A 23,291-nucleotide genomic window follows, 5' to 3' on the forward strand; every position below is an offset into this window, starting at 1 on the left:
CCATGTGAATGAAAACATTGGTTATATATGGCACGTCTGAGGCAGGAAACCAGATTCCAGCATGACGTTGAACACCTCAGTTGCCACTAAGAATATCTGAATGATAGAGGAGGAACTAAAAAGGTGCAGCCGTTGTTTTAAGACCCTTTGGTCCTGAAAAGCAAGGCATTTTTTAAATATTCCTTTGAATATTTTGCCTTTCTCTGTAACTTTTTGCGTATGCTGCAAAAATAACACAGAAGATGAGAATGTTTCTTAACCCTTGTTACTCTAAGCATCGTTCTGTGTGGCACCCCTGTCCCAAACCCTAACCAGGAGTTTTCCCACGGCCAGGCATAACCCTCCTGCTGGGAGCCAGGATAAACCTCTGCTGCAGCAGTGGATTATTTTTTAATCCAAATTCAGGCGATCACTCTCCTAAGAACGCCACGCTCTCTCTTCCCCCTGCCTCCCAAGTGAAGTGGTTCTCAGAAGCATTCATTCAGTGCATCTTCCAGCCCTTGTTCCAAGCATGACCTTATACTAGACCCCGAGAAGCACATTTTGTTTAATCTCTTAATTAGAAAAGAAGTAACAAACCTTATGGCATTAAAATGATTAAAAGGTCAGCATTAAGGTATTAATTTTCAGTGCCAGCTGAATGGATTGATTTTGTTTGTTTCCTTAACTATGGGTCTGAACAGCATATTAGCTGTTATTAGCATAATAGCTATTGCTTTGTGTGACTGTTACAGAATACAATCAGTTTTGTTTACAGAACGGGCAGATTGAGATCTTGAGTGAATGACTTGTTTCCAAAGAAAGATGATGCTCTGATGTTGTTGGAAGTTTTGGTGACACAGTATTGAGATTTGGTGTCACTTAAATTGTTTGATGCAGGATTGGCAGCACTCTGCAGTGGTGAGATCATGCAAAGTCTCTGGGCTGTGGAAGTGAGCCATGCTCTGCACGTTGGCGCTCAGCGCAGCGTGCAGCCTGTACAGGAGCCAGGAGCCTCTGGTTTTCGGAGTACCTAGACTCTGGGATGTGCTGTCGGTGGGGAGAACCCTCCTAGACTTTTCCATTAAACGTGGTGAAGCTTTGCAGTGTCTGCAGTGCTGCATGCTCCAAGGCTGGTGGTGGATGGCTTCTTCATGGACATACCAGTAAATCTAGTATTTCTGCATGGGTTAGGAGTACAATGTGTGAAGTTTGGCTTACCAGCTTGGTTTCACAGTAATCCTTATGACCAGCAGATGGAGTTGAGAGAGTAGTACTTTTTGGAAGTGAAGGAAATCATTTCTCTTGACTTAGAATTGGAGCAGCACATCTTCTCTTGCATATTTTTCCCTATCTCTTACTAAACTACGTCTTGAGTTTTCTGTTGCATTCTTCCTTGTTTCTCTGTTTCTTTTTATGTCATTTGGGTTTCTCTATTAACAGATTTTGATCAGAAGAGAGGAAAACAATGACTGGGCAATGAGGGTGTCTTAGGTGTGCCCTTGCTGTGGACCTGCTAGAGAGAGGAAGAAAGCTTTTTAAACTGTCAGGCCAGATTTAATTAGAACAAGTAGATGTATAGCTACTTAAAATAGACAATTTTTAATTCTAGAGACTAGAAATAAAAGACTTTATGAAAAAAATCTCCTTACAGTAAAGGAAGGCTTGCTTTCTTAACCTTTCAGTGATTTTTTTTTTTTCCTCTCTTGCAGCAAACTCAGTCTTCTCGTTCACTGCGGGAGAGGTCTGTGACTGTTGCCCCAGAGGCATGCTGTGTGTCTGTCTGCTGCTCTCAGCAGCAGTCTCCCAGTCTCTGGTGGGCTTGCTGTTTGCTGCGCTCACCTTCCCTGTGCCTGCCCTGACCTGCACTTGGAAAGTTTCTCTTTCCCAGGCATGCTCACTTCTCTTGCTCAAGAAAACCCCGCCTGATGTGAAGTGGAGCAGCAGCCTAGTAAACAGCTGGGAAAAGCTCTTGTCCATGTTTCTTAGCCATGGTCTCCTAAAGGAAAAGATCATAATAACCTAGAAACAAATCTAACAGATAACGTCCAGTGATGGAGAAACTACCTTATTACCTAGGGAGCAAAGTAGGCATCCCTATTCTGTCTTGGTGCAGAAGTTCGTCCTGGGAATGGGTAGTGCTTTGAACATTTTAATTTTTGTACCATCCATAAATAATGGTGCCAGGCTGGCAAAAGTGAGCTGAAAAAGAGGATCTGCATTTTCCCCAGGACTCTGGCTCATGTTCCACTCTCCATATCCATGGTGGATATTCTCCACCATGAATATATGTGGTGGAGAATATCCATTGCCATTTCTTATTCTCTTCCAGCAGTTGAGGTGAAGTACTCCATAGCCAGCACTCTGACAGCATGACTTTCCTCACTTAAAACTTCTCATTTGTCTTTTATCCACAGATTGGGATTTTTAATGTTGATCATTCCTCAGTCTGTTTTATCACCCAGTAAATTCTATATAAAGTTCACTTAAAATTTTGTTCACTTAATTTCCTATATGTGAGCACTGGACACTGTCTGCAGATTCCTGTATCAAGCTTTGTTCCTTTTTATTGCTTTGAAACACTTCTTCGTTATGTCTATTTTGTCATTTGCTGGTCCTTCAAATTAGAAAGCTTGTAAAGACAAGGAGATAAAATTCCAGAAGTGTATCCTTAAGAAAGATGCTGATCCAGCCTTGATTCCCAGCAGAGCCAACTGCATAATATTGAGGCATTTGCTGAATTTAGAAGAAAATTCTTTCAGCAATTAAAATTCAAGTACATTGAGTTGGTTTCTCTAGGACCAACTATTCAAGTTCCTTCTATGGAATGACCATAGGAGCCTTCTTGCCTTTTGTGGTTACCGTGGACTTGCGAGGCTCACTCCCCAGTACCAGCTTCAGAGGTGGAAGTTATACTCCATAGTGCTAAGTGGAGTTGGAAGATGAAAAATATTCCTCTTCACTCTTGACATGAAAACTCTGCCTGTAGCCACGTCCATGCCAAAGCTTTGAAATTCATCTTGGGCTCTGAACATATTCTTCGTGTTAAGACCATGCATCATGTATGCAGAAGCTGAGAGTATCACCTTCCCTTTCTTCTTATTTCTAGCTGCATTGCATGCTCTTAGATTGGTGCTACTAACAGGCTAATGTAATTTCTTGCCACTCGAGCTGATCTCCCTCCAGAGAGCACAACCACCTCCTGAGGCTGTGTCCAGTTCAGGAAGCTTTTTTTTTTTTCCTCACCTTTCAAGTCTTCTGCTCATCGTAAAGACTCAGATTTTGATTCCTTCTGCTACTTGGATGAGAAGATGCAGCACTGCAGGGTTACTGGGCACAAATGCAAAGTACTTCCACTTGTGTCAGCCTGATCTGTGTGTGCATGGACCTCTTGAGCCAAAGCAGACCTCCAGATGCCTGGTGTCAGAAGGATTCTTCCTGTATGCATAGGACCAGCCTGTTCAGACTGTGCCTGTTCACAGTAACTGGTGGAACCAGAGAAACCACCATCCACATAAAGAATATCGGAGTGAATTGCAAGAAGTGTAAACTGGTTCTGTGTTGCTTTCGCAGTAAAGCTCTGGTAGTCACCGGAGAAAGCCCGGGTTCGTTAAGTGACTGCACTGAGAAGTGCCTCCTTCCTTGATGCCACCAGATAGCTGCTGTTTGAGCTCTCGCTGCAGTTTTGTGACAGAACAGTGCTTCCTGGTTTGGTCAGAGCTGGCTCAATGCTGATTAGAGCATTCCTGCAATTCCTATTTGCAGAAGGACTTCTTCCAATCTTAATGTAAATGTGTTGCGTGCATCATTGGAGTTGATCACACTGTGAATACTTAATTCACTTCTAATTAGCAACACTTCTATCTGTTCTTTGAGATTTACAGCTCATGCATATGCACTTTTTATGCCCACTATCCCTTCTCTGAAAGGACCCCCAAGATCACACTTGAAGCCTGTGATTGAAGGGGAACGGAAGATGTTTTGGGGATATTTGACCTTATGTTCTCCTGCGTGAGTAAAGGTGGGATGCAGCCTTGCTCTCTGGGGATACTGCAAGTGTTGTTTTTTTAAAGTCTTAACTGAGAGACTGGATGCGCCCATAATGTAAATGCACATGTGCATGACATGTTAAAAATCTCTTGTTACTAGTAAATAATATCCCTTTTCTAATCCAAGACATCAACAGACTGAGAAACCTCAAGTCTGAAGTGCTACCTGCCTTCTGGTTAGGGTGAGGGAAGGTCTATAAAGCAAACAACTGTATCAAAATAGTAATCTTTTGTGGCAGTGGATTCTTAATTATCTCACTAAGGCCCACTGTTGATTACAAACTTGTCTTAAAGAACTAAAAGCCATTTTTTTAAATGCAGGATTTGTCCTGATACGGTGATTCCAGAAAGTGATGTTCTGTTATCAGGGAAAAGGAAAGAACATGGAAAGAAAAAGAAATTATGGAAGAAGAAATGTATTTTAAAAACATAATGCTATGTGGACACTAGGCTGACACTTGAGCTCTGTATCAGGTTGTTTACCTGTTGAAAGATCACCAGTGCTGCTGAAATTGGTGCCTGCTTTTATGAGAAGGGGTACATAGTGTTTGATCTTGGCAATGTTGAGTGTCTTTGAATATAAACATGTCAAAACATAGAGGATTACTGGTCATCTCGGTGAAGTAAAACCTCCAGGGAACTTTGTGTCCATCCCAGTACATGAAGATGAGATACTTGTACATCTGTGCCTCCCAGAAGCACGGGAAGTTTTTGCTCTTTAGAATAGAGGCAGGGTGGAACGCTCTTCCTGGATGAATATATAGTTTCCATAATTGTAAATGGTATTAATAGCTGCTTTACACTATAGAAATGTTGTATTACTCTGTTTCTAGAAAACTGGTTAATGAAAGTACAGTCTTTGTCGGAGGTTGTAGCAGACTTTCACCCCTGATCTGTTGGTTCTGTTCATGGTGGAGCTCAGCAAGGGAGCAAGAGAACCAAAACTATCTTCCCCCCCCATATCTGATCACTGAAGCATTTATTTTACTTGTGGGAGCAGAAGGGTCTGAATTTCCTGCTTCATCAAGACAATTGCTAGCCATTCAGGTGAAGCATCGTGAAGCCGCTTGCTCATTCTGGAGTGGAATGATTTCTGTGATTGGTGGAGGATTTGTACACCTTTGGTGTGTCTGCACTGCACTGGCATATCTCCAGTTTTAAACTGGTCCTGCAGACCACTGTTCTTAAAAGACAAACTAGCAGGGAAGAGATCAGCTTCCTCAAACAGTCAGCAGGCTTGAAACTAAGATCGATGGTGGAAAGATCGTTCATTGTATTTCCAGGTTTAGGACTTCACAAAGTTGAAATGGTGACCAACGTAACTCTAGAGCTTAGGCAGTATTCTGAGTTCTTTTTTTGTGCCTGCCTGCAGACACTCATGTGGACTGAGACTGCTTGCTCTTCTAACTGCTGATACTCCATGATTCTGCTTTTTTGTTACTCGGTCTTCAAGGAGTCCTTTTGGGTCAGGACATTACAGCTGTAGTCGTGTCTGTTAACTGGTAGGGTAGTAACAAAAGGAGAACTTTGGCTTGGGAAACAGTTCTTTGACTGGGATGAAAACATTGCTCCCAACAAGATTTTCTTTGGCATGGTCTCTATTTTTCTGCAGATTGGCTGAACTAATTGTTTCCTATTTGTGACCCAAGAATTGTTTCAGCAAAACCTGTCCGCTCTTGTGGATTTGTTTGCAGAAGAAATGGAAGACTTAATTTCAGCTGCATGCACTGGGAGCATAAATGAATGGATTTCCCTCACCCTCTTTCCTTCTGTTGCTCTTTTTCTTGCAAGCTCAAGAAAAAGACGCAGTGATTCCTCTTTGTTTAAGATTTACTATAATCGTTATCAGTGGCGAAGTCTCCACCTCCTCCATCAAATACCAGGCATTGTGTTTTCTACTTGGTCTTGTGTGCTTCGTTCTCCAGAAGAAAAACTAGCTCTTTAAAACCTACTGTGCAGGTGGCAAAGCTGAGGACAAAGCTTGCTGCTGGAGTAGTGAGAACTTCTGCCAGGGAACCTTTTCATTGACCTAAGGAGACAAGTTTTGTTGCTGTTATGTGCTCTGTTTTGTAGACTGTGGAATTTTCTGGGGAGTCCTTCTCAAAGGTCAACAGTAGAACGGGCCACAAATGGTGTATTCTATCATTTACGGATGATTTTCCTTAAATGTAGTAAGCAGACTTTGGTCAGTAGTTCTATAGAAAGCACTGAACGATTTCCTTTGTTACATCCCCAGTATAATCCTCTTCTTCCTATATTCTATTTATAAGTGTTTTTAATGGCTGTTTTTTCCTTAGGTAGCTTGGAAGTTGGTGAGTTTTTCTGTAGTAACCTGTATTTTACAGTGCATAATCAAAGTGATTCTTGGGACAGTTTCATATTTGTCCATGAGATTAGTTCAGGCTGTGAATCACAGGGATTTAAGCACTTTTGCAGTCCCATATCTGCTCCACTAGTAAAGCCATTGCAGGCTGTAGATGTGTTTAATTTTGAAAATCAGGTTTCTACATTTGTCCTTTAAAGGTCCAAGAAGGTAGTAGAGGAGCTTCTATATCTGTGCTGAAGAAATGATGTGTTAAGGAAGCTATTTATCTCTTCCACACTGTTACGAGCTATGTCTTAGACTGAAGATCTCTGTGGGTATGCAGGATCTGTAAGGCAGCACTAGGGCATTGGTACAGAAGTGTGTCCATAAAGAATGGATGCTGGAAATAAAATAGGTTTTAGAAGCTGATACAACCTAGTGTCACCTTGTAGTTAACTCTAGTTCACTTCAGTAGACAAAATGCAAAGATTTAGCAGACCCTTCCTGGAAGAAAGCTGTATACATTTTACCTTGGAAATTTTCTCTGTGAAAGGAATATCAGCACTCACTTGTGAGAAGAAAGGCTAAGTTAGGCTTGGAAAATCAGTTCTACCTTTTACTGTAACAGATAGAGACAGTCATGTAATTTTGACTGTCTTCTCCCATTGAACTCCTCTTTTTGTTGGAGACAAGAAACTAGGATTGAAGTGTATAAAACTTGAGAGGAAAATATAATACTTAACAGACTTGAAGCATTCCACTTCCAAGTGTGTAAGAGCTCATTTCAGTTGGAATTATGATCTGCCTGATAACAAGCCATCCAAAAAATCATCTGTTTAGTTAAAATGTTGGTTGTAAATGTCTTAACGGAGGAATCTCTTGATATATTTTTGCTGTTCCAAGATTAGAATAGAAATGTTTGAGAATGGCTACAAGGGTTATTACGCCAGTCTCTGTCGCAGTCCTAGCAGAATGCTTGGCAAATAGTCATGTGATACTGAAATTGTTATCCAAGATTAAGATCAGAATTGAGACTGGCGAACACGATGCTAAACTCTCTGTTCTCTCAGTCCCAGATGCAAACCCAAGTACAACAAGTGGGGATCGTACCAACGCAGGCAATGGCGACTGGACCAACAGCAGATCCGGAGAAGCGCAAACTGATCCAGCAGCAGTTGGTTTTGCTGCTTCACGCTCACAAATGTCAGAGGCGTGAGCAAGCAAACGGAGAGGTGCGGGCCTGTGCTCTCCCGCACTGTCGAACCATGAAAAACGTCCTCAACCACATGACACACTGTCAAGCTGGAAAGGCCTGTCAAGGTGAGAGCGCGTTGCTGAAGCTGCTCTTGCGAATGAGCTGTGTAAGGTTTCTTGTGTATTTGTCAGCAGTGTTTCTCTTCTTGTCGAGAAGATCCCTATACCTGGCACAAATGAGTGCCAAAACTAGTTCTTTAATTAAACAGCTGCTCCCTGTTTCATTACCTTAGCCTGGTCTCCATTTCTGAGAGTGCAATATTTGCCTCTTAGAAGCAGGATAGTACCAACGGTAGCCTTGAAAGCACTTTTTAATCTCCCCCATTCTACAAAGAGAGTGTAGTAACCACCATGCGTTTGCCTGCAACTCAGCCATGTAGAGTTTCTTAGATTTTAGTACTACTTTCCTTCATTTTATAAGGGATTATTGGTGGGTCCCAAAAGATTTTAGTTGTATGTAGCTGTGTTTATATACAGTATTGCTTGTAAAGGAGAAAGAATAGAATTGATCTAAAAAAATGAGATGACTTAATTCAAAACCAGTTAACCAAGGAGTGACCGTAATTCTATTGCTTTTCCTTGTAACAGTTGCTCATTGTGCATCTTCGAGACAAATCATTTCCCACTGGAAGAATTGTACTCGGCACGACTGTCCTGTGTGCCTTCCTTTGAAAAATGCCAGTGACAAAAGAAATCAACAACGTAAGTAGTTGTTTTACTGCTGTCACGATGGAATGATACTGTTAAAATAAAGTTGATCAAAAGTGCAGTGTAGGAATAAACTTTGACAATCCCCCAACAAACTTAATAGTGTTAAATAATCTTCTCTAAGGATGAATATACTAGTGAATTCTCCTTTCAGATCATTGAATGCTATTTATTCCTTAAATACACAATAATTGAAAAGTCTCAGATCAAGCACGCATCTGTTTTTAAAGCAACTTCTGCCTGGTGTTTTATTGTGAGGCAGGTCAGTAGATTCCAATTATAATGCAGTTTTGGATGTAGGTAGGCTTGGGGGGAAGATAGAAGCTACTTAATTATTTTTCTTGCTGCTTGAAACACTTAAATCAACATGCTAATGATTACGAATAATCAAAAAAGTTTCCTGAAGAAAGAATTCTTGTGCACAAAAACATCTCATCTGGGTGTCTTAAACATTAAATGTATTTAATGCTGATATAGACTGGCTGAAGTTCTGTAAATCATTCCTGTTTTTTATAATAGCATGGCTGTCACTGATGCTCGGGGGCAGTCAGTTGCTAGTGCATTTCTTCCCTCTTGCTCTGAAACAGAAAATATCAAACTTATGTTGGTGGGTTTGCTTCTCATCAAATCCTTTGAAAAGATGCCAAGGTGGAACGTTTTACAGCATAGATGCAGCAGTTCTAGAAGTCTCAGTAATGTTATGCCTAAGTATATTTAAATAAGGGCTAAGAAGTGGAAAATAGCTGGAGGACTTGAGAAGCTTGTCCGTTTGAATGATGTTGGAAACGTTCTGCTAATTTCCATTTTGGCTGAGACTGTAGTGAGGAATACGCCTCGGAGTGTATTAGGGGAACTCCTAGGTTAGGTGAGATTAAAGCAGAGGGGAGAGTAGCTGGTAAGACTGTCCAAATTACCCATTGAGGATGCTGGCATAGTTTCAGGAGGGTGTTTTTTCCCCTCCAAAACTGAAAAAAATTATGAATATAGAGCTACTTGGAGGTAAGGATTTTGTTTTCATTTTACCAAACTTCTCCTTGGTAAACAAGATACATCTAGTGTGTTAGAAGTAGTAATTTGTTGCAAGTGATTAGTTATGTTTGGCCTTTGAAAAATGTGCTGAAAGCTTTACTTTTTAACATGACGTGGTCCATTTGTGCATAACATCCTTATTACACAGTTGTTATCAAAGTGCTAACAACATCTAGCACAACAGAATTGTTTTGTTCAATACAAGCTGCTGTAGAAAAGTAGTTTGTGCAGTGTTTGTTTTTACGTCATTCATACACCTCATCAGAAGAGAGGGCACTTGAACAAAAACAGTCCTTAAAAATTATTTTGTTACAGGATCAAATAGGATGTCGTTTGAGTGCAACAATTATAATGGATAAGTGTAGAGTTTGACTCTCTTGTTGCATGCAGGGGAAATAAATATGAAATATTCTTCAATTAATAATCTAATGGTAGTAACCATGAAAATTTGCAGCTTAGTATGGTGAGGTGCAAGATTCTTTGTTCTGAATGATGTCTGAGTCATGCACGTGACACCTCGTGGTTTGTTTGAAGGTAAAAGATGAACACTAAAAACACTTGTTTAGATATATTGTAGAGGAATAGCCCTTTTTAGGCATTCAGAAACCTTTGTGAAATGATTTACATTAATATCTGCATTTCAAAACACTGTGCCTGATCAGGTGAAAACTAACCTAAGCTAGGTTAGTTTAAGACTTGAAGAAAATGTTGACCCTCTTAGGAATAAATAATTATAGCATCTACTAAACTGGGGGGAAGAGGGGATCTGCAGAATATGAGGAGAAAATTTAGAAAGGGAAAAGAAATGAGAGGCATAGTGACCCTCGTTACTTTTGTCAGGCTGTCATCCTTACAGAATGAACAACTACACAATGGTCAGTGAAGATGTTGAGTCCTAGAATCTTCCTTTCTGTACTTTTTATCTGTTTTACCATCATTGTTTCAAGTCCTGGTATATCTGCACTGGGCTTCTAAGTGGCTCCTTCAAAGTGTGCTGATCTTTTAGGAAGTTCTGCAGTTGAGCACTTCTGGAACATCACAGTATGGTGGCTTGCTTCCACCCTTCCCACATGCGATGGTTCACATGCTCTTTGTAGCTATCTCTTCCTACTCCCCGGGGATTCCCTCTGCATGCTGCAAGAAGTCCTGGGGTTTAGTTTATTACCATGTAGCTGTTTCTTTACCGTTACCTTACTCCATGTTGTAGTGTTTAGATTCTTTGCAAGGAACATCTGTGCCAGGTTTCATTTGTACAGCTTTTCTTTCTTTCTTTCTTTTTAAAGTAATCTTGCATTGTCTTATGTTTCTATCAACAAATATAATAATAAGACTTGTTAATATGACATGTTGGGACAAGTTTGAAATCCTTTCTGTTCCACATGGCTCTTACTGTGTATACCATGTATACCCTCTGAGAGGGTAGGGGGAAACTGCAAAACAAATAACATTGTTTTGCACATGCTAAAATATTAAGCTTTTTTTTTTTTTAATAGGCCAGCAACTCCTGTGTTTTGAAGTAATGACTTGAAATTTGGTACACGTGTTTTGGAGTCAGAGGGTTGTTTTTGTTAGGAAGTATTTCTTGCTCCCTGCTGAGCCTACCACAATTTGAGTTAAAAACTCTTGCAAACAGCTGTTGATATATTTCCTACCTTTATAACTCTATCGTAACAATGATTTTTTTTCTGAAGATTTGCCTTGTCATGAACATGCTTGAGCTCCTTAATTCTTCTCTTCCTGGCCTGGGCAGGTGTCTGTTGTACTACCAAACAGCTACTGGGAATGCTTCCCCTTGCAGCCCTGCAGGTGGTAATGAGCATGCTGTGCTCACCGTTTATTACGACTGGGGCCATCCTCATGCAATGCTTGATGTGCTTCATTCCAGGATCATGAGACTCTAGAAAGGGATCTCTGTTCAGCTGAGTGAGACTGGAAGGTGGAGTTGTGAACATGGAGCTAGTCTTCCCTCTATTTTTCCTTGTGGGAACATTTTAAATAAAACACAGTGAGGAAAAAGCTGGATTGAGAAAGTAAATTTGAGGCTACTAATCATAGAATCATAGAGTGGTTTGGGTTGGAAGTGACCTCAAAGATCATCTAGTTCCAACCCCCCTGCCATGGGCAGGGACACCACCCACTAGACCAGGTTGCCAGATCTTCATCTAAAAACGTAATTTTAAAGAAGACTGGGACAGAAATACCAGAGTATGTGGGCTCGGGGATGAAGGGTGGGAATCTGATGAGGGAAATGGAAATAGGGACTAGGAGCTAGCTGGCTGAGGGAGCAGGTTACGGAGTAAGGACAGAAAGTGAAAGAAGACCTGGATGTAGAGCATGTGGGAACTGACTCTTTGCAGAGAAGGAAGGAGTGCATTGGAGCACACGGAAATGTGCTCAGAAAGAGTAGGCAGCAGCTTGTTCACTAGAGCCCGTTTCCTGTGAAAATGGGAAATGAAATCCAGTTTGCTCAAGTCTTACTGTCAGTAACTGTCTGTAAAATCTACAAATAAAATGTGTCTCTTGGGTTTTTTTTTAAGTGCTTACATAATGGTGACCTACCAGCCATCAGTTGTTCCACGGAGCCACATGATAGATGGTTAGCCCACAGATTAACAAGATCCATGCATTGACTAATACAGTGCTATACTGTGAAGGCTTTTAGTTTAATGCTTAAATTAAATAAAAATTAAAATGGCATCAGTGGTGAGGTTTAATACTGACACTTCCTACCTTTAAGTTGCTTATAAAATCTTTCCTTAGCCCATGATTTGATTCATGATACAGCCTTTAATTAAACGATCGTGTACACTTGCCTTGTGTATGCCTGCCTAATTCTGGGTGCAGGACAGACTTGTGCTGAGGTGAGTTAAGGTTACCAGCAGAATTTTTGCTCCAGCCACTTTGAGCTAGAATGGATGTAATGAGCAGAGCGAGGAGCTGCAGGACAGAGCATTTGAATACTGCTGAATGAGTCGCAATTCCAGAACTGGGAAGCAAAATGAAAAATTTAAATCACACTTCTCAAAAATGAATTAATACGTTGCTTTCACTGGGGTGGTCAGGTTAGAGAAGTTCTGGGCATTCATACTTAAAATAACATCAGGAATCTGTGTTTAAAATAAACTCTAATCAACTGGAGGGATGGAGGAGTTCCCCTCTAGAAGATGTGAATGCAGTTTCATTAAGGCAGCATTACATGCTTTGCACACTGAAACAGGAATCCTGTAGATGAGATAGTGTTTGATCATTTAGATTACATCCTAATGCATTTGCCCAAGAGAACCTAATCAAGGCTGTTCAGGAAGTTCTGGGCTGCTTAACTTCTGCTTGTTCGAACTTCCACTCTTAAGGTATATAAACACATGTGACTTTGTGACAGTGGGACATATGGAGCTCAATTATCTTCAAAGAGTATAACGTGTGAACAGTCCTGTACAGAGTTGTCTTCACGCTTGTAGCTTCTGTCATGAGCTCATCAATGTCTAAAACATCAGTTAATTAAAAAAAAATCACAGTAGATGTTGCTTCATGTAGCGGTGGCCTAATGTGGTAACTCCTCTTTGTTTCAGTGCTGTATTTATTTTAATTGACTTGGTTTCCTACGGTATCTGCCACAGAAAGGACTGCATTTGCACTTGATCTGTTCAGTATGGAAAGTTAATACTCTCTTCCTCCATCTTCTTGTTTGACAGATTGAGATGATGTCACGCATTCATACAAAACCAATGAACAAGCAGATTAAAAAAAAAAAACCTTCAAAGTCAAATTCCTGATGTAGTGAAAATACTTGATACAGTATGCTATTAATTGAGTTATAAAAATGCAGAAAAGCTGAGACCAAATAGTCAGAGCCACTCATTTCTGCGCTGTAGTGTACTGCTGGCTGTAAGAAGGTAGTCTGTCCCCTAATAATATTTCAGTTGAAGCGTTGAAGCAACATTTGGCTGTTGACCAGCGTTAGGGAGTTTTGCCTGCTTGAATAGGTATGTGCACACATGTGGAACTCCTTGGAGATAGTTAATCTCTTCAAACTGCAAGTCAAAATAGTGGTCTTCAGACATTGTCCCCTTATGAATGACAACGTTAGTTTTATGAAGAAACAGTGGGGGGTTTTCTGTTTAGAATAGACTCACTCTCCATGTTGTCACTTTTAGAGTGACATTCAGACTGTCAACTCTGACAAATACCCAAACTGAGTTTTTATAAGTACACTTTGGTCTGGGGCAGAAGTAGAGATCTGGAAATCTGATCTTGCTTGAGTAAACTCCTAGAAGTGGCTGGATTGTGGTTCCTAATGCTGCTCTAACACAAGAGCTGAACTTGTGCTTCATGGTAACTGATAGCACAAAACTCAGCCCAGAACTGTGGGCAAGAGGTGGTCGACTTCTCCAAGCTCTGCCTCATCTTCAGTGTGAACCTCAAGCCAAACTTGCAGTCCTCAGAAGATAAGCATCAGCTCTTTTTCCCTGGAAAAGCATGAGGAATGGTGAAACACTTGGCTATCCTCAGTGGGGTGGCTGGAAGCCTTTTTCCTGTTCCCAGCCTTCTGCATCACCTGTGCTGCCATCTCCAGAGATGTGCTTCTGGTTTAGAACTGACACTGAAAGCGTAATGGGTTTTGGTTTTTTTTTGTTCTAACTTTTCCAGAGAAATACCATCCTCTTTCTCTAACAAGCTGGAATTTTTATTAGTTCCTGAATTGATCCTTTGTTGTCACAACAGCCTCTGAAGCCTTTTGAATTCCAGGGAGCCACAAGTTTTGTGCTATTTAACCTTTCTAGAGACTTCCTATTTCTTGGCTTGCGCTAGTGTAAAGGCATCTTTCTCGTAGATTGTGTGATTCCAGAGTGCTATGTGGAAGTCCAACAAGAAATTTATACAGTTGCTCTTTAATATGTCTCTTTTTTTTTTTTTTTTTTTTTTTTCTCCATTAAACTGATAGGATCTCAGTCAGCTTCTGTCTTTGTTCTTAAACTTGCTTGGAAATGATCAGTGAGTTCAAAAGTTGATACGAACGTGTCCACAGAGCATAAGCATATGTAACCCTAATTTCCATGGTAAACCCTGTGGATTCCATGCAAAATACTGTGGATTGCCCTTGCAGGGGGAAATAAGGATGTTTTCTGTGGGGCTGTTTATTCTGGAGAGGGGGATCTCTGACCATATTTATTTGTAGTTCTTGTGCAAATGAGATCAAATTGAATTCTCATATGGAGAGGGAAAAGTCTGGACTCTGTAATGTGTGTGTTTTCTCTTGGATGGAAGCTGAAAGAAAGCGTGTGTATCTTTTTCGGTGATTCTCTGTTTCCGTAGTGGGTAAGGATTTAAGAAAGCCTAGATAATGCTGTTAATGTCTCGGATGGTTTGTTTTCCTGATTTTATTTTTTTTTCCTAAGCATGTGCCTCTCCTAATATTTCAATAAAACAGCTATTGTTGTCTATATTAAAAGCTATTATTGTTGCTATGTTTAGCTCACAAATTTATAATGCACATTACATATTTAATTACTTGAGGGGGAAAATGTGAAGTATGTATTACTCCTACCAGAGTCTCGGTTATCAAAGCACAGTGTCTCTGTAGCGAAGGATATACTCCGTGTGTCATTCACAACAGAACATGTTATTACTTAATTGCTTAGGATGGCAGCTAAAATGAGGACCAGAAAGAAGATTTTTATTCACTTCTGGGTTTAGTAAAAGTACTTTTCCCTGTTGCTTCCATTTCCTGTCTACAATGGAAATGACTTTCGTGCATTTCTGTGGTGAGAGAGGTTGGTTGGTTGTGGTGGTCGTATAGGTTAACGAATACCTAAATATTATCATCTAAATCGTTTACCAAAACTTGTGGCAGGCTCATCCCTTTTCTGACTCTTCAAATTATTTTAGGTTTTGTCAGTACAATCTGAAACCCATCAGGGCTTTTCATATCTCTGAATAACTTGGGTTTTAGGGTAATTTGGCCTTCAGAGGATTCATCTAGTGACTGCTCGGAATGAAAATTTCTGCCAACAGATCTTCAGTATTACCTTTGTGTCCAAGGACACAGTATTTCTGCTGAACTCAGGATCTCTGTTCTGGAGCCAAATATTTTGACCTAAAATGGGATTGATGGGAAAGAGGGAAGTAGAGGAATTAATTATTTTTTTCCCCCTTAGTCTACTGTCCCAAGCATGAAAATCCTATTTAGCCTTATATTGGAGCCTATACTTTATGTATACTACACTTATTATGGGCTTAACTGCTCAAAATGTACAGCACTTCTCTTTAGACTGCATGTATTAATTGGTAGGGTGGTTTCTGTCCTGTAGAATCAAAGGCTGAGTTTCCCCACTTGGCATCTTGGGTGTCGTTCTGTCCTTTGGCAGAAAAACAGATACCGTATAACTATATGCATGTTCTGTTGATTCTTGGCATGATTTGTTTTATTGTTGGTCCTCACTGATTTTCAATTTTCTCTTATCCTTTCTTTTTTTTTATAGCCCTTTTAGGGTCTCCAGCTGGTGGAATCCAAAATTCCATCGGTTCTGTTGGCACAGGCCAACAGAATACTCCATCGCTAAGTAATCCTAATCCGATTGACCCCAGCTCCATGCAACGAGCCTACGCTGCTCTTGGACTGCCATATGGCAACCAGCCTCAAACACAGTTGCAGCCCCAGGTACAAGGCCAACAGCCGGCACAGCCTCAGGCTCACCAGCAAATGAGGACCATTAATGCATTGGGTAGGTGGAAAAAATACCAAGAAACTAAGGTGTTAAAATAAACCGAACTGTTGAATTTTTAGGATAGTCTAGTAGCTGACTTAATCAGAGTAGTGACTTTCTGTTCATGTTGATTAATAACTTAGAATTCTAGTATTTATAAACACTACCATTCACTTACATTTGAATATTAGAAAGCTTTAAATATATTGCTTCTGCCAAATAGCAATGTTTAGTTTCTTTTAAAATATAGTCCATAGCTTATTGTTGTCTGAAGTGATTAGACAGAATTGCTGAAGGATTTTGGTTTAACGAGTGTTTCACCTGTTCTAGCAGACAATTCTGTCTCAAATGCTAATTTCTTTCTGGAACTTAATTGTTAGTAATATCTACTTTTTAGCTTATTGAACTAATCTTAAGAGTTTATGAATTTTAAATTTTAATAGACTGGTTTTTGTAGAAAAAATGTTCAGACTGAAAGTAACTTGATTCCATAAGTAGCTGTGTATATGCACCACAGGAGATATTATCATAAAAGTACTTATCTGATACACTGCTTCTTTTGATAGCCAGTTGAGTCAGTAAAGTGTTGTTTTGCCATGTTATTGTCAAAGTTGTGAACTGGGTACCAACACTGTTTAATGTTGTCCCAAAGGAGCCAACCAGATGAACCTTCCCGCAGGAGGAATAACAACAGACCAGCAAGCAAGTCTAATTTCTGAAACTGCTCTTCCAACATCCCTTGGGACAACTAAGTAATGCACACATTTTCATTCTTACTCAATTAAACATTTATTTACATGCTTATGAATGTACATAAAGAGCATGCTTCAAAAACTAATTGTATTGGCATGGAAATGATCAGTCACATCTCTAGCTACACTCTTCTTTCCTGTTTTAATTCTATATCTACCACTTTGTCCCCGCAGAGAGTCCCAGAATATTTAGTAGTTTTAAATGAATTCCCAGAGGAAGAATATTTTGTATTTTTAGGTGTACAAATACCTTAACGGTCGTGATTCTTTATCGTTCATACTGTGTCTTGTAAACCTCTGCTTTGCTGCTTTAGGCATTGCAGTTTGTTGATACCAAAATTTCAGTTAGAGAATGTTTGATGCAATAGCTAGAAGCAATGAAAGCCATTACTCAAAAATTACTTCAGGCATCAAACATACAACAAAACTCTGCGTTCTTGTGCTGTAACAGTCCCTTTTTATTTTAGCCCGCTAATGAATGATGGCACAAATTCTGGCAATGTTGGAAACCTCAGCTCAATGCCAACAGCTGCACCTCCTTCTAGTACCGGGGTAAGGAAAGCATGGCATGAACATGTCACTCAGGACCTGCGCAACCATTTAGTGCATAAACTGTAAGTATTCACCAAGACTGCATGTTATTCCCGAATGTTTTTAAAGAATTTCAATACAGTAGTTCTACTATTAAGCTGAAAAGTTGTTGAGAAAGTTATCGGTGGTTCTCTGATGCTGGGCCACTGGGGGTGAGCTGTTACCTTTAACTCTTCTCTTCATTCTTCATGCTTATTAAGGAGTGGGCATGAAATTACTTTATATTGCTAGTAAATTCGCTCTGCTGTAGTAAACAAGACTCTAAAATGTTAAAGTTTGCATTTTTTCCATCATTGCATTTGCTTTAATCTTGTGGGAAATAGTACTATACTGATTTTTTTTTTAAAACTATTTTTATATGCTTTTACATATCTGATGTATAAGGGAATGTCCAGGGTGAATATCATAAAGCTGTATTGAATTTTTTTTATTCTTTCTCCTTTCTTCTAGTGTCCAAGCCATCTTCCCCACTCCTGATCCGGCAGCACTGAAGGATCGCCGCATGGAGAACTTGGTGGCTTATGCCAGGAAAGTGGAAGGAGATATGTATGAATCTGCTAATAGTAGGGTATGTTGCTTCTGTCCAGCTATTCAGTATATGTTAAAGAACAGTAGTATCACAAATAAGTGTAATGAAAACCACAGAGAATCATTTCACTGCTCTCTTGGTGAGGAAAGTCATGCTTTCTGTCTGTCACAATGTTTGTGTAGTCCCAAGCCATCTGATTAATGTCACTCCAAGCTAATTCACTTCCCTCAGCTCCATGAAAACCAGACAGCATCATCCCAGCCCTATTTGCATTCCTCCTGAAAGCGTGAATGATGTGCATGAAGATTGGAGCTTGCAGTTCTTCGTGTTTCCCTTGCTGACTTTCTCCTTTATAGAAGTCTGTGTAAATAGTAGTTTTAAAACTTTCTTAATGCCTCTCCACCGTTTGAGTGTTTCTCTCAGTCCTGTTATACTGCTTACCTTGTACTCGCACTGTTGGAATTACTTCTCTACTCAGCAGCGCCAAGAGCGGTTTGGATTAAGGCACTTAGCTGTTTCATGTCTCAACGTAAGAAGTTGTCGGTTTGGCTGCGTTTTGTCCTTGTGCATGGGAAACATGACAAAATTCCTGTTCCTGTTCATGACTCTTGCTCTGTCTGCAAAGAGGTGTCAGTTCGAATCCCTGTTACTCAGAGGGAGCAAACCCCTGTTGATTTGACATGTTGAGGATGCTATTTTATTATGACACTGTGGTAATTCTGTCCTAAAGGAACCACTCCCTGAAAGTTTTCATCAGGCAAAGCCAACGTTAGTAGTGCCAGTAAAAATAGCTAGTGAGATTTTACCTGATTGGAATGTTGAGGTCCTTTCTTAAATAAGGTGAGAGTATCTAAAGAGAGTAGTTAATGGCATTTCAGGTGATAATCATCCAGTAAGGCAGTAACACTTAGAGTCTGCCCCTCTCAGGCCATCTCCCAGAAGAGCTGAAGATGGAATGCAAGTTTTATTTCCTAGAGGCGGAGAGGCAGTGGCCATACTTGTCATGCTGCTGCTATGTCAGCATTGGTCAGTGGCAATATGTTCTTCTTGTGGCTACCGAGAGGTGGTTTAGCAAGGAAGACTTGGTGTGATCACCCTGGTAGCTTTAGCAAACAACTTTAGAGAGAACGAGGATTTCATAGACATATGTTGACATCTAAATACCTTCTCAGGACGGATGAGCGTAGCAGACTTCTGGTTATATAAAATTAAATGTCTTCTGGACCTCTATGCCAGAGAAATTCCCAGAAGTATCTTCTTTTCACCCCTTAAAACAATTGTCAGAGACTCGTTGCCCAAAGTGCCTTTATGGGAATTCATCTAACATACTTGGCTCCAAGCAGCAAACTTGGAAGAAGGGAGTAGTTTAGAATGCATTAACGATGCCATGTGGAATTGCATCCTTCTTTCTGAGGAGCATCCATTCTACTTTGACATTGAAAAACAGATTGGTATGAGGCGGCATTGCAAGCAGTTTGATGTTGTCTTAGTAGCATGTGCTCCTTGTGAAGACATCCTTTTTTGGGGAGTCTTTGTAATGTGAAAGTAGCACAATATTAAATTTACAAGTAAGAAGTTGCAGGTAAAGTGTCTTGAGCAGGAGGAGGGAAGGGTGTGTGCACTGATAGATTTTTGAAACATTTGGAGGAGGGAAGTGACCTAAAACCGAAGCTTTATATTGCAGCACCGGACTTTCTTAACAAGACTGAGGAACACCTGTCTCAGTTTTCTGAAATGAACTCAATCCCACAAATTCCAGTTTTGATGAAAACTGAATGAAGACAAAGTGATTGTGGGACAAGCAAGACTCAACCTTTGCTCCATGTAACACTGGGTTTTAAGAGCATGGGTGACCCCACAAAATAAATATAGTCTTGAGAGTTTGTGTGGTGTTTTTGCCTTTAACGTGCATAATCTCATGCACTTGGCAAATAAGTGTTCAGCAATTGCTGAGAAACAAAATTGTCTACCTTGCTGTGCGCTGCGACTGTCTCATTTGATCTGTTGTCACTGTGGATTGAGGAAAACAGATTTTTCATCTTGTACAGATGTAGTGTTTAGCTGTCTGTGCCTGTGGACTATTTTTCACTGATTTCCTCCATTCCTTCGGGGTTTTGTTTGGGTTTGTTTATTCCCTGCAATGACTGTCGGTAGTCAGACTCTTTAGGAAAAGAGCGGTTCCTTTCTTTATGTAAAGATTGATCTGTCTTTAACATCTGTATCCTGAAGTTTATTCAGCATAACTGTGTTGCTGGGAACATCTTTTTTCTTTTGTCTGTGGATTAGTGGAAATGTTTACTATGAAAATAACATTTAAAAATCATTAACACTTAGAAACTAAATCACAGCTTCCTGTTGTTTTTTTGTTGAAGCAACAGAGAACCTACAGTTTTCTCCTCTGTCTACTAATCTACTCAGAGTAGATATGAAGGATAGCCATGAAGCCAAGTCTCATGTGTTTTCTGGAAGCTTTGTTTTTCCATTTCTGCATTAAAGCAGTAATAAGACTGTCTCAATGAACAGAATTCTGAAAAGAAATATTTCTTTTTCAAATAGGCAGGTGTATATGTTTAAAAAAAACCCAAATCAGGTGACAGTATTCCGGTAGACTCCATGAGTTCTGCTGCTTTCTTATGCTTGACACTGAGTACTATTTTTTTTTTTCCCCTTTTAGGATGAATACTATCATTTATTAGCAGAGAAAATCTATAAGATACAAAAGGAGCTAGAAGAGAAGCGGCGATCTCGTCTGCATAAACAAGGGATGTTGGGGAATCAGCCCGCCTTACAGACCCCAGGACCTCAGCCCCCTGGTATCCCCCAGGTGGCTGCTGCCATGGGCCAGGCACAGCCCGTCAGGCCGCCCAGTAAGTACTGGTATAGGAGCTACTCCTGCATTTCTGTTCTAGCTCTGCACGGTTTGTGTCCTTTGGCTCTCCTGCTAATCCTGAATTTGGATTTTAAATTGGTTTTTTGCTGACCGTTCTTCTGTTGTATTGCAGATGGGCCTATGTCCATGCCAACCGTGCCTATAAGTCGAATGCAGGTTTCTCAAGGTATCTATGTTTTCCTCTCTAATTGTAATTTGTGGGTTCAGAATCATTGTTGGGGGGAAAGGCTCATCTTCTGTTTTTCTTTGGGAGTTGGGCTGGGGGCAACTACTGGCTCTTCCTTTTTTTCAGCATCATTTTTTGTTGCTGCTCTGTGGCAGGAACTGTCTCAGTACGGTCTTGTCTTAAGAACTGGCAGTATGTACCCAGTACTTTGCTAGCGATTGGGAAGTAGTTCAGTCCTTTCAAAAAGAGGAGAGCACAAGCAGGAATATCATGGATAATCTCTTTTAAAACACTAACAACGGGGAGGGGGAGAGGAGGATGTTGGCATATTTTCATCAGTTAATTAGCCAAAAATATACCTGTAGCTGGAAACATAGCACATTAATCCTAGAATCTGTATAACTAATGATATCCTTTCTTGGTTTCTGATGCAAAGTGCATCTAAAAAAGCCTTGTAGGTTTTTTCATAGCACTGATGGCTTGTCATCACTGACTTAGGCTGCTGTGGGCTCATGGGTGGGTTTGTATTTTTTTAGGAAAAAAAAAAACCCATGGCTTTTAGGTGCTTCAGCTTCCTCCAAAAAAGTATCCCTAATTCTTCTGTTTCTTGGTTTGGAGTTAGTAGTAAGTTGAAACTTGTGTTGAAATGTCCTTGAGAAGTTATAGCTTTTTAAAATTCATTGCGATAGGAGAAAAAGTTGATAGCAACTATAGCTCCATAATTACTTATTTACACCTTTATTCATGTTAGACAAGTTTGGGGTTTTTGGAGGGGTAAAATATTTTGTATAAAAAGCACAACACCTGTTTAAGTATATTCCAAGCTTTTGTCCTGATTTGAGACTAGGAGATGCTTTCGTATATACAGTATGTATTTTTATCATACACACTTCAGCCATTTCAGTGAGGCCTGAATAAAACATTGCTGTTTGAAAGCAAATGCCTGATTTTAAGAAGCCATCCCAAGGTGGTATTTACAAATAGCATCCTGTCTTTGCAAATCATCCACACTCTTCATTTTTTTGCATTATTTTTTTTTTAGACACCAAAGGTTATATTTCACCCTAAGTACTGGTATGCTTCTAAATACTTCTTGCATCCTGACTTGTCTCTTAAGCCGAGTAATTTGAACAAAGTTAAAAGAAAAAGATGAAACGTAGAGCAGTCAAACTTTAGTCATAATAAATGTTAATTTTAGAGTATACATACATAAACTCTGATGACTTGTTCCTAATGAGTTGTTTTGGGGGTGCATTTGCAGGAATGAATCAGTTTAACCCCATGTCCATAGGGAATGTACAGATGCCACAAGCACCCATGGGACCCCGTGCAGCTTCTCCCATGAACCATCCTGTACAAATGAACAACATGGGCGCTGTTCCTGCGGTTCGTACTTCTTGTTACCAAGATCTTCTCAGAATTGGTTGATTACATTTAGCAGTGTTAACACTCTTCTGAAAAGGCCATGTCATAGAGCAGTACTGTAAATTGTAGGATAATTTCATGGAAACGTACAGAGTCTGTCAGGCTTTTATTGAGGCGTTTGTTTTCAATATTTATGTGGGTTTTGGTTTGTTTGGTTTTTTTTAAAAAAAAAATCTTTAGAGGTGTAGATGCCAGAGATGCAATAATCTCCAACAGTCTGTGGAAAAGCATAGTTCTTTCAGGAACTGTGTCTTTCCAGTATATACACCTTCTTTATTCCTCCATGAAAACATGTTTTTATTCTGTAGAAAAACAAAAATATTTTCAATTTCACTGGATTTATCTCCATTAGCTCAGAGAACGAAACAGAATTTTAACGCTCTTAGTAGAGTTTTGACTATTACCTGTTTAAAAAAAACTTCCTAATGAATACTGTGGAACAAATGCTAAAGTTATATGCATATGGCCGCTTCCATTTGGTTTATTGAAGCCAGTTTTCTGTTTGTTGGTGGGTGGGTTTTTTTTTTTGTCCTATCTTTTGGTTGATTACACCAAGGGTATTTTCCTTTGTCTTGCTACATAATACTAAATGGTCATATCTTTAATTTGGGTGTTAATTTTTAGATGGCAATGTCTCCTTCCCGAATGCCTCAGCCACAGAACATGATGGGAGCTCATTCCAACAACATGATGGGTCAGGCTCCTACCCAGAACCAATTCCTGCCCCAGAATCAGTTTCCAGCATCCACTGGGGCTATGAATGTGAACAATGTAGGCATGGGTCAGTCAACAGCCCAGGCCGGGGTGGCACAGGTAAGATGTATTATCTAATACTTGAGTTATTGACTCTTATTTAATTTATGTGTGCTTGTTTCTTTATATATCCATTGTTTATTGTAGTCACCCCTGA

General features: G+C 40.0%; 1 protein-coding gene across 6 annotated transcripts in view; it reads left to right on the forward strand.

Annotated features, from left to right (window-relative positions):
- The window catches only part of CREBBP (CREB binding protein), a 97,465-nt gene that overhangs the window by 38,308 nt on the left and 35,866 nt on the right, over positions 1-23,291 (forward strand). For 4 of the 6 annotated variants that reach the window (XM_054842510.1, XM_054842509.1, XM_054842513.1 and 1 more), the window contains 10 exons: positions 7,404-7,653; positions 8,176-8,289; positions 15,804-16,046; positions 16,681-16,780; positions 17,248-17,394; positions 17,822-17,939; positions 20,575-20,767; positions 20,903-20,956; positions 22,218-22,342; positions 23,006-23,194. In XM_054842510.1, the coding sequence (XP_054698485.1) occupies positions 7,404-7,653; positions 8,176-8,289; positions 15,804-16,046; positions 16,681-16,780; positions 17,248-17,394; positions 17,822-17,939; positions 20,575-20,767; positions 20,903-20,956; positions 22,218-22,342; positions 23,006-23,194 (1,533 nt within the window). The remainder of the gene's footprint in view (positions 1-7,403; positions 7,654-8,175; positions 8,290-15,803; positions 16,047-16,680; positions 16,781-17,247; positions 17,395-17,821; positions 17,940-20,574; positions 20,768-20,902; positions 20,957-22,217; positions 22,343-23,005; positions 23,195-23,291) is intronic. The other 2 variants (XM_054842512.1, XM_054842511.1) reach the window with 1 other exon arrangement.

Source organism: Grus americana, chromosome 15 (genome assembly GCF_028858705.1).
Source record: "Grus americana isolate bGruAme1 chromosome 15, bGruAme1.mat, whole genome shotgun sequence".
Lineage (NCBI taxonomy): Eukaryota > Metazoa > Chordata > Aves > Gruiformes > Gruidae > Grus > Grus americana.